This window comes from Belonocnema kinseyi, chromosome 6 (assembly GCF_010883055.1).
Source record: "Belonocnema kinseyi isolate 2016_QV_RU_SX_M_011 chromosome 6, B_treatae_v1, whole genome shotgun sequence".
NCBI classification, from domain to species: Eukaryota; Metazoa; Arthropoda; class Insecta; order Hymenoptera; family Cynipidae; genus Belonocnema; species Belonocnema kinseyi.
Genome location: NC_046662.1, coordinates 86,795,307 through 86,807,140, shown reverse-complemented (window position 1 = coordinate 86,807,140; position 11,834 = coordinate 86,795,307). Strand labels below are relative to the sequence as shown.

Below are 11,834 nucleotides of genomic sequence, written 5' to 3'. Positions count from 1 at the left end.
CGAATTTGATGCACACAAAAAATACTATTTACCTATTTAAAAGAAATTATCATGCAAACAAATAAAAATGACCTGAAATATGCCAATAAAAATCATTTCTTAAAGATATTATTGAGTATCAGAAGATAATTCGATCCAGGATCTTCCTTGGGAACTCCATAATCTTATACGAGTGTATACAAATCCCCTTCTACTTCGGAAGAGGCGCTTTCCTGCTCGCGTATAAAACCAGTGAAAGCATCTGGCAGCCCTCCAGACTGCTGTACAGTCTGACAGCGTAAAGAACTCTGTCCATGTTTGTTTTTAGTTACATTCACCCTTTGTGAATGGTTTTGTGGACGAATTTCAAGAAAAATTAGTTTTCCTTCGGAAAATTTCGCAGTTTCGCGTCCGTGAATTTCTCTCGGTTTTGACGGTTGGGCGCTCAGTTAAAATTTTTTTTTTACTTATCGGGATAATAAAGAATAGGAGTGTAAAATGAAGATTTTAATAATTCAGTTATTCGCGGTCATTTTAGTCCTTGGAACACAAGTGTCAGGATATCCACAGGAACGTCTCATGCCAGGTGAGTGTGATCTCAATTCCAATTTAAAAATCTATTATAAACTGTATGTTTAAATTCTTATAGCATTAGGCTTGGCAGACCTTTATGATCCTTAAAAAAATTTGTTGTGGTGATTTAGTTAATTTTTCTGTCATCAAAATTGAATTGTTCTATTCCTTACACTTTATGGAATAATTTAGGAAGTAAGAGAAATATCAAAATTTAATTATAAAATTAAAGGTTTAAGTATGTTGTTTCAGGAATTTTCAAATTAATTATCGCGTTGTGCCTTTAAAGTTTTAATTGAAGAGATCATCTTTATTATAAGAATTCTCGTTTATAAACAGACCTATAGACTAAATTGAAGTTAATAATTAGTAAAGTAAAGGTTATGTGCAAGAGGTTAATGAGGGAGAAAAGCCAGTACTGTTTCCTCCACAAAGATCTCCGGATATTCTAAACCCAAGTCATTCACTCTCTTTGACTTAAAGTTCATGGCTGAGGCTTGCACAACGCTACCGCTTATGTGAGAATTCACTGCACCTTTCGTGTTTTCCGAGATTTTTAGCCCATTTATTCTCAGCATGTCTGAAAAAAGGAGAATATTACACTTGAATCGATTGATGTACAGGATTAAGGTTTTACCTTTTCAAGCAATTAAAGTAACTTTAATAATTAATCACAACTAACAGATTGCTTAAGGTATTTTGCTGACTTTAAAATTTATAATTTGCAATTGTGTAACTAATCCCAGCTATTTGTATCAGCACACTGATCATAACCTTGTAGAATAAGTAACTCTTAATTACTTCCTACATTAGTTTCGTATTTCGCACTTTCATTTCGATCGTTAATTATTCAGAGCAGTTAGAAAATGATTGCGCATTGATTCAACAATATAGAGGAAATATGATACTGCTTATAAGGGACAAAGTACTTTAATGGAAAGTTTAATGGATTCGATTTTCTTTTGCAAGCATTTATTATTTCTCAAAAGCCGTGATTAGTTTCTTTTCTATCTTTCATTCTCACTGGACTTTTCCTCGGTCTTTACTTCCTCATCGAGACGTTCACTGTCTTCATTCTAAACAATTACTCCACGCCCTTCTATCGCCTTCTCTGTCTTTCTGAATGTGTCTGCAGGTCTGAACTCTAGGGGTAATATCAGTCCTGTCTGCTCCTTGGGAAAGTAGAACACTTCCTTCTCGTGATGGTAATCTCAATAATCTTCATGGTATACAAGTTTTTAAAACATCATATACCAAAAGTGTTACAGATCTTTGCATTAATTTATGGTTATGCATGCATTAATTAAATTAACGTCCTATTGTGCAAGCAAATCTTTTAAAACTTCACGCTCTAGTTTTATTGTTATGCATACACAAATTAATTCAAGCCCAATTTGAAAGTATGAAATGTACGTTTACTCACTGATGCACATCCTGAATGTTCTACATATGTGAATGTTTTGCTTCTTTTGAATGGTGTATGTCGTGAATGTTATGAATGTTGTGATTGTTTTGCATGTTGTGCGTGTTTTGCATGTTTTTGAATTTTGTGAATGTTAGACATGTTGCAAATATTAGGCATGTGTGAATTCTATGCATGCAGATTATGACAGTATTTTTTTGCACATTGTACATGTTTTGCATGTTGTGAATAGCATTGGAATTATGCGAACATGAGGTCACTAGATATAAAAGTTTTTATCCCACTGATGGTGTGCACCAAGGCCCTACAAGATCCGTGCCAAGTTCTCATTAATTGGTAGAAATAGGAACACAATAATGAGAAATAAGCATCTATCTGTAATTGGTACGCTGAAGGTTAATAATTCATGTGTGGACATAGAATTGATTATCTCTTCATAAATTTAATCCATTCTCTAAGAAAGAGAACACTCTTACAGCATACGTGACAAGTTTCTACTTAGTCTAGGCGAGATGTCGGCTTTGGTCAATGACACCGTGAACGGACGTCCTTTATTGAGCTATCAGACATTACACAAACAGCATTAATTGGGACTCGTTAACTACCGCCAACGAGCAATGCGAATGTATATCGCGTGCGATTTTCACACCCAAAAACTGGCCCAAGAATTATTTTATTTGTTTGTTGTGGTACTTCTTCTTATATGGAAAAATATATTCATCAATATGCTAGATCACGATCACCATTTCCACTGTAATGTTTAAAACTATATTAATTAGGAACGGAAAATTTTCTTTATACGTTAATAGAATTACATCATATATCAAAAGAAGGATTTAATCAATTTGTTTATTTGAATTGTTCACCGTTCACTTAATGGCATGAGTTTAAGATTTAAAATATTTGAACTCATCGTTTTGAGTGCATTTCAAGTTCCTTTCACTTTAATGACTTAATTTCCTCTGAAGTAGATTCAGACCCCCCAGGGTATAAATTCGAGATAAATAAAATTCAATCAATTTATATTCAAATAAAAGAATTACACTAGTGGTCACTAAGGGTTTCCCGATAAAAAAAGAATAGTACTCTCGTGAGCGGTAATTTTGAAATATGGGATTGCGTTTGATATGCATCTGTTAGCGGAAAGGTGTTCGATGAGGTGGAGCAAGAAATGTATAATAATTTTATTCCTCTGAGTTGGAAGGACTCACGTGCAGCACGTGATTCCGCACCTTCCTGCACGTGCTGAATAGCAGCACGAGATAGACCGTATTGCTCCCGTGAATGGCCGAGTATCAGGTTATACTGTGTATTTTGTATGTCACAAGGTGAAATAGGCAAATAATAACAGTAAAAGGAAAATATTTTATGCCAACAAAAAATCTTAAGCTAATGGGCCCCAGTTGCATATTTTTCTCACAGGTGGAATAAAAGTTCTCGTGACCTCTGTTTCAATTTATAAACGTATAAATCTCAGTTAAAATGAATAACGTTTATCGAATCAATAAATGTCATTTACTTATATACCAAGCTTTCTTAGTGATCAAGCCCAATAAGATTAATGAACTTAAATAATTTTTTACGAGAAATAATTTAACTATATTTCTTGTGAAAAATTATTATTGTATATTGATTTTATTTTAATTGGAGGTGTTTTAAGAAGTACGACACACTGCTTGATGGTTTGGGGGGATGGGGGCTGTGACAGGTTTTGTGAACATTTGTGACGTAAGGGGGGCTAACGTAGAAAGTGACATTATACATGGAAATATAAATTTGTATAACAATATTTTGAAATGCTTAAAAAATTAAAATTAAACTAAATCTCTGAATTGTTTAATAAAAAGCATCTGAAAGCTTGAAGTCCTTCGAATTAAACGTCATGATCACCTTTATCCTAAAAAATTGTTGTAAATAGTTAGGGGGCAAAACATCCCAAAAAACGGGTTTTTCGGCCTCGTTTTTCAAGCGTCATCTTTCAACTGTTCCCGGAAAGCTTCCAACGTTAGAAAAAATCTGAAAAAAACAGATATTCTTTCAACATTCTTGGATGGAATACATTTGTCAACATTCTGAAATATGCAAGATACCAAACTCTCGCATTCTAGAACTGCTAGATCGCCCACGTCCAATTCAGAGATTTTTTTGAATGAGTTGCAATCAAAAGAAGTGAGGGGCCTTGTCTTTTGGTCTTGACTTTATTGTTTTTATGTTACAAATAAAGCATCTGAATACAGACTCTTTCCTCTATTCTCCTCTTTATTCCATTTTCAATAATTCCTCTTTTTACCTATTTTTTCAAGAAATTTTCACTTTTTCTTGATTTTCTCGTTTAAATCTAAAATTATTTAAGAGAACCAAATAAGAGAATCCAGCTATTGTCTGAAGCTATATCTGAAAGTTTCTTCTTTTTTATTGAAAAGTACACTATTGTATTTGTGGTTCAGAATTCATATCTTGTAGTTAAAAATTTTTTTTTCTTTTTTTGGTTATGTATTCATTATTTTGAGTGGAAAATTCAACTATTAAATTTTGTGTTAAAAATTCATCTTTGTGAGGAACTTTGTTAGGCTTTCATTTTTATTTTTGTTAAAAGTTTTTCAACTGTAAATTGAACAATTCTATTTTTGGATGAACATTGATCGTTTTTAGTTTAATATTAAACTACTACTATCACTGTTTTCTTTAATATTTGCCTTTAGGGTCATATTTTTTGGGGTAAAATGAAAAATTTAATTGTTTGTAGAAAACTTGTATTTTTAGATAAAAAAATCACCATTTTGAGAGAAAATTAATTTTTTTCGGTAATTAAACAACTTAGCTCAAAATGAAATTTTTGTTGAAAATTTAACTATTATGTGAAAAATTCAACAATTTTGCTGAAAATTCATCCTTTTTGGTTAAAAATACATCTGTTTTGTAGAAAATTTATCTTTCGATTTAGAAATGCAAAAGGTTGGTAGAAAATGCAAGTAATTGATTGACAATTTAAAAATTTGTTAAAAATCATCTTTTTGGTCAAAGTTACTATTTGCAGGTTAAACATTCAACTGTTTTTTTAAGAATTCGCCTTTTCGATTCGAAAATTCAGTATTTTAGCCGAATTTTCTTTTCTCTTTTAAAAACTACTTCGTTGAAATTCTTTGCTAAGCATTGATTTCTGTTTAAAGATTTATAATTTTTATAATTTTTATTTATTTATTTATTCATTTATTTATAATTTACTTTCTTCCAAAATTTAACCATTTCGTTGAAAATACTTCCCTTTTGTTTGAAAGTTTAACCTTTTCATTGTAAATGCAACTGATTGGTTGCTAGTTAATTTGGTTTTGATTCCACTATTTTCCTGAATATTTAATTATTTTCTTGAAATTTAACTATTTTTATGAAAAATTTTCTTTTTGGATCATGATAAACCATGAAAAATCACATTGCGGAAGGTCATATTATGGCATTTTCATTTTTTTGAAAATTCAACTATCTTGTTGAAAATTTTATATATTTCAACTTGAAATTTTCAGCGTTTCATATTAAATGCAATATAGACCTATTCATTAATTATCTAAAAGAATTTATTCCGCTACCATTTTCCTATCAAAGATACAATTTTTACATAAGGGGAGGGGGGGGGGGTAGGTTTTTATTCGTGAAATCCCCTGAGGGGTTCAAGGTTTGTGAGATGATCTTTGATGACGAAGCACATGGGTGCAAAAAGTGTTTAAAATAGCGTCACGTAGTTTCTGAATGTCCCCTTGAAAAAAATTCGCCTGCCGGAAGTCAAAGTTTGCATGAATTTAATTAGGATTCAAATACTACATGTCATAAGCGATTGATAATCTCATATAAATCCCAATTAGCTCAAAATATTCGACATTTGCTGATTTAAAATTAGTTCGAGCTTTCAATTTCCTTTCTCTTTTGCCCGGAGAAAATCGATTTTCATCAGCATAAATATGGAAAATGTAATTATTAAATTACATGTTTCGTAATTCATGTTTAGCAAAGTGTGACTCTGGTAGGCATTATACTTAGCCGTTATATTATAGACCAACTCGCTTCAATTCACGAGATTAGTCACGTGATCGCCCTGCCAATTAGCTCGATCGTCTTCTTTTATTCGAAACATCAACTCCATAAAACCATGTAGACTTGCCTACATAGTGGTTCGCCTTTAGTAGCTACAAGGATTAAAACATTGCCATTGACATTGATTACCAACTCGTGCTGAATAATTAAGAAGGATTTAAAATATACTTTACAAGAATACATTCCATATCGATACGAAATGCAATGAAATATATGTTTGCATTGACAATCTTGTATGAGATTCAAGTTTCACATAAGTAATATATGAAACACGATATATCCCTGTAGTGTAATACCTTCATAGTTCTTACTGACACTGAGTGGATATTTAATGACAATTCTTGTCTTCGGTTATCAGATGAAAATATTTTATCCATTACAACTGAAATGTTAATTAAGGCATATTGAAGGTTAACTTCCCCCAGAAAAAGAAATGTAATTTTTTATTAAATTATAAATTGCCCCAAATAAGAGAAATGAATGAAATTCCTCGATTGTGTTTTTTCCTATTTAGATTTCTAAACGATAAAAAGAAAACTTGGCACTTTAGTGTTGATTTGTCTCATATCTGATATTTTTAGTTGGACCTTATTTAAATATCTTAATTACTATTTTAAAACCAAACACTAATTTCATTTTAGATAAGCTTACCTCTAAATTTAAATAATTGAGTTCCTATTTATTTTATTAATTAAGGAGAAATAATAATTGAATAAACAAATAACATGAATAAAACTCTCCTCTGGAAGATATAATTGTTAAATTAAACAACTCTCCCTTTCTGGCTTATCGTTTTCATATCTTGCAATCTTTGACTACTTTCTAATCTGGAGTTACGGTGCCATTGACATTGATAAGTGTGATGCTTGAGAAATTTCTAATGGAAATAAAAAATCGTTCAATGGAGCAAAGCAATAAACGTCAATTAATTTCTCCCTAAACTGTAGAACTAGCCTGTGGAACGTGAGAATTTCAGCGAACATTTTGCACTCTTTTTAATTGCACTCAATCAGCCCGCCTAGGTGTAAAGGGAATGGACTTGATAGTTGAAATAGTTTCTGTCATTGACACTGATACAGTCATCGTGACACGTGATTTGCCAGAGAATAAGACAGTACGTTCACTTGTATAATCTGTGACTTATTGCTTGCCGATTGATAGTGTTTTATATCTTTTTTTTTATTAAACCTGACTTGGTTATCTCGGTTAAACTGATCCGTGGTATTTGCACTTTAACTGGGGCGGATAATAAGTAAGGTGATTTGAACGGTCGAACGCACCTTTAACCGAAGTTGTTTTGTACGAAGTCCTTTGGTGAACCTGTAATTGCGTTTCTAATTTATGTTCGGATCGTTAACGCGAACTTTAAAATGCAGGAAAATAAAGGGTTGTGAAAGTGGTTTCAAAGATTTAAAGTAGTTATTAACGAAAGAATAATCATTTCACAATAAATATTAGAGAAACATGTGCTAGAGAAATTCAACATTCGAACACAAAGAAGACTTTCAGTCCCTTAAAAATAATGTTTGCTTTTATAAATTCCAAAAATGTCTGAATAAAACTGGTAATTAAACTCTTTACTTTCAGGAATTACATTTTTAAGCGCAAACTTAATTTCATGGTTGATTAAATCATTTATAGTTTACAAAGAAGTAGATAAAGCTGAAATTGATTCTGCTATGAGAATTAAATTAGAATAATAACAAAACACAATGTTTTAAATTCTATTTGCAAACGGCCTTGTAACGATGCTGTACAACTGTTGCGCATACTGGTCATGCAAGAAATTATCGCACCGAGTACACTGACCGAAAGAATAAGTACATGTTATTATTTCATTGTCTACCACTTGAAGTTTCAGATCGCCTACGATTTTTCTTCTTTACCTTTCATTCTCGTAGAAATTAAAAATAGAAGAATGAATGTGGAATAAATAGGTATAAACGTGTCAACTTTCAAACTGCGCTCGTTATGTTCTTTTAATGCTAATAGAAAAAACTCTTTAAATATTCAGTGCTAAGTTTTATGTGACACTGAAAAAATGAATTGTTGAAGCCGTATAAAATTTACGCAAGCAATAAAAAATTGTATGTCAGGGCAATTCTTATTCTCCTAACTCGGTGCACATTCTAATTAATACTTTCAAACGAAAAGTATTTCACCAAATTTTTTCAGGCAATACCGATTCTGTCTTTTCCTTCAGTTTCGCTCGAGTCACATAAATCTTAAGCAGAGTTAAAAACTCGACGTTTCTTAAATCTCGTTACTTTCCTAATTCTTAATTACGAGTTTATTTCACGAACCAGTTCCAAATCTTGTTAGGAGATTAACTGAATATCGCAGAAGTAGAATTTTAACAGGTGGTGAAGAAATCGCCTATAATTGATAGTAAATCGAAAAGTACTTGCGGCTCTTTAACTGTTTTATGTATTTATGAATCCCACATGTGGCAACATCAAACTCTCATAGGCACGCGACACTTCCGCGTTGAGGTTTTCGTGGCGTTTATTATCGTCGAATGGATCACTTTAAAATGCGCAGGAGCACGGCGACTGTTTTGATTTAAACATCAGCTTTCTACACGATCGACTGTCGATTAGAAGTAGGCGCGATACGCCAAGTCCGCAGATCTGGCAGTGGAAGGATTTGCAGGCGACTCGAATATGTTAATGATCCCATATTATAAGGTGGCCCCAGAGGACCCAGTGGTTCACTTTATTCGAGCAATTAACATTGTTGAGCTGTCTACTATTACCCACACTGATTTATAGTTCCATTTGGAGATAAGAAGAAAAAGGAGCTTACGGTTTCAAGTCCTTTCCTGGTTTCCTTGGTTTTTAATCCTTCCTCTGACCCTATCCGTCTGGCGCACATTCTTCAGTGCCAATTATTGGGCTATATGAAGCCCGAAGCTGGAGTTTGTCTTGGACTATTTTTCGCATTTCTATGAGTAGTATTTTTATATCTGGTGGTCTACAAAAAAATTACGATAAAGTTGGTTGCTGAAAACTAGAAAGGAAACGGTACCTGGAGGTGCAATATCCGAAAAAGATGGTTGAAATAAAAAAAGCTTCAAAATGTAAGGAATATACTCCAAACTGAAGCGCATCATTCCACTGTAGGCTATAATTCATAAAATCGAAATTATGCAGCAGAAAAAAAAACTTTTCCAAAATCAGATGATAAATTCAAAAGAAAAACGACCTGCCTCCAGCCAATTAAATTATATATTCTCTCTCTCAGACGAGTAGAGAAAAAAAATAGACCAACATCACTCTGCAGCCATGCCTCTAAACGATGTTTAATGTACTTCAGTCCAGCAGATTGAGCAAGAATAATATTGGCACATGCGCACTTTGAAACGCATCAGTTTTTCGAATCGAAACGATGTATGTGCATTTTCGCTCTAGAGATAAGTTTCTCTGCAAACCGCCGAATTAAAAATATTACTGAATACATAAGAAAACATCAGTTATTATTTTAGTCCATTACAGTACGGGTTTTCAAGAATTTGACGACGCTTTCAATTTTTTTCACTTTTATATAGCTCTGAACTAATGAAATATTTTGCTTGATCTGAAATCTCTAACATTAATTATAACTTCATGCCTCGAAATACAAAAGTGTTGATAAAATTATAATAATTTTAGAGGATTAACGTTTTTTCAGAAGTTTGGATGCATTTTTTTATGAATTTTTTTTTCGTTTAAAGCTATAGACTAATGAAAAAATGTTTAAAAATCATTTTTAAAGGATATCAATGAAAGCATTCTGCGATATATAAGAGTATCTCTAAATTATTATTTTTGCTCTTTAGTCAGTATTTTCTAAAAAAATTTATGTTTTGTTTTAATTTTGTTAATTTTGACCTTAAAGGTTAATGAAATAATTTTTTTTAGCCTATCATATTTTAGGTAATATTTGTCAAGTTTATCCGCCAGAAATGTGTTGTTTTCGATTCTTCATAAATTCTTATAAATTCTAGTTCTAGTGGACCTCTTTCAATTCCCCGAATGATGGATATTCAAAAAGAAGGGTTGTCAACATACAGGGGCGTAAATTTTCGTCATTTTAACTCTACCACATTATTTAATCAATCATAACTCCTGTAAAAGTTGTTCAATTTAACGTTTATTCTATCTATTAATAATATTATTATAATATGACTATAGTCATTTAACATTTTTTAAACATATATTTTTTTAAGTTTTTGTATATATTTTTATAATGTTTTATTGTCCTCTTACATCGATGATTGAGTAGAATGATTATTGCACTTGACTATACAAGATCATACACGGGAGAAAGAAATGCAAACTCTGACATTTCCTTTTTACATTCTACACATAGTTTCGTATCAGCTTGTAAGCTTGGGTATTTCTTTTGACGAGTTGTATAAATTGTTCTTAAATTAAGTGGTTTCTTCTAGTGCTCAGATTTGATAAAAGGATTTAGACAACGACGAACCAAGCTCCGTAAACTCGGCATAATTAAACTAATTAAAAAGAATTTATCTAAATAATATTATCAGGGTAACTAATTAAATTTATATAACTACTAAAAAAGAGAAATTCGACGAGTTCCGTAAGCTTAATCAATGTTAAGACTGATTTTATTATTTCTAAAAACAAAATTTTCTCTTTTTTTTACAATTTGAAGCGATCGATGCGTTCAGTTTACATAATAATCAATTTATGTATAATAACGTTAATGAACAATAAAAGTGATAACATTAAAAAAACTGCTGTATACTTATCCAAAAATTTCCAAGGCTAAATCTCATAAAAGATCATAAAAGATCATATACAGTGTGTCCCATATTTATAGGGCCACCCCATTTTTTAAGGATAATTTTTTTTCTATTGGAACAAACTGCACCAAATTTTTTGAGTGAATAAATGAGTCGAGTTAACGATTTTTCCTAAAATATAGAGCTTGCAATTCCATTCGTTCATTTATTTGGGCATTTTTTCGAAAAAATCGATGTCCCAAATTATTAGGGCCACTAAAAAAAAAAATTCAATTTTTCCGAAAGAATTCAAATTATTCAACAAAATACGTACATATAAAAAGATTTTATTCACAAAATTAGTAATTAATAGTATTTACGTCATTTTTGAATACTATTTTCATTCGGTTTACCATCGATTTATTCAGATTTTCGAGACTTTTCGCGGTGACGTTGTTCCATGCTGATTTGATCGCTTCCCTCAGCTCTGCGACCGTTGTGTACTGCTTTCCGTTGTCATACACATCGCGTACCATCATGCCCCAAACATTTTCCATTGGGTTAAAGTCTGGAGAGATCGCTGGCCACGCGAGTACGGGGATCTTTGACTTCGCCAACCAATCCTTCGTAGACATACTCGCATGTATGGCTGCGTTGTCCTGCTGGAAAGTCAATTTTGCAGAGCGGAAACGTCCAAGGTAGGGCTTAAGATGTTCTTCTAGCACTGCCTGGTAATCTCCGCTTTTCATTTTATGAGAAATAAAAGCTAAGGCCACTTTTCCGAAACCGCTGTATGCCCCCCATACCATGACGGAACCGCCTCCAAAGTTTCGGGTTGAAAAATAACGAGGCTCATGTCTCAGATCACACCAATAATAACGCATTCCGTCAGGACCATCTAAATTAAATTTTTTTTCGTCAGACCAGATAATCTAAAAAGCTAGTAAAAGACCCAAGCTTTAATTACATAGGCTTGAAGGAACTAATTATTTGTTATGAGAAAAAATGCACTGTCTAAGTATGTACCTTTGACCATTCGTGCGT

General features: G+C 32.3%; 1 protein-coding gene across 1 annotated transcript in view; it reads left to right on the top strand.

Annotated features, from left to right (window-relative positions):
• Positions 1 to 273: 273 nt before the first annotated feature.
• Positions 274 to 11,834, top strand: part of LOC117174721 — a 126,222-nt gene continuing 114,661 nt past the window's right edge. The window contains exon 1 of the mRNA XM_033364038.1: positions 274 to 565. Coding sequence (XP_033219929.1) covers positions 478 to 565 — 88 coding nt within the window. The 5' untranslated portion in view covers positions 274 to 477. The remainder of the gene's footprint in view (positions 566 to 11,834) is intronic.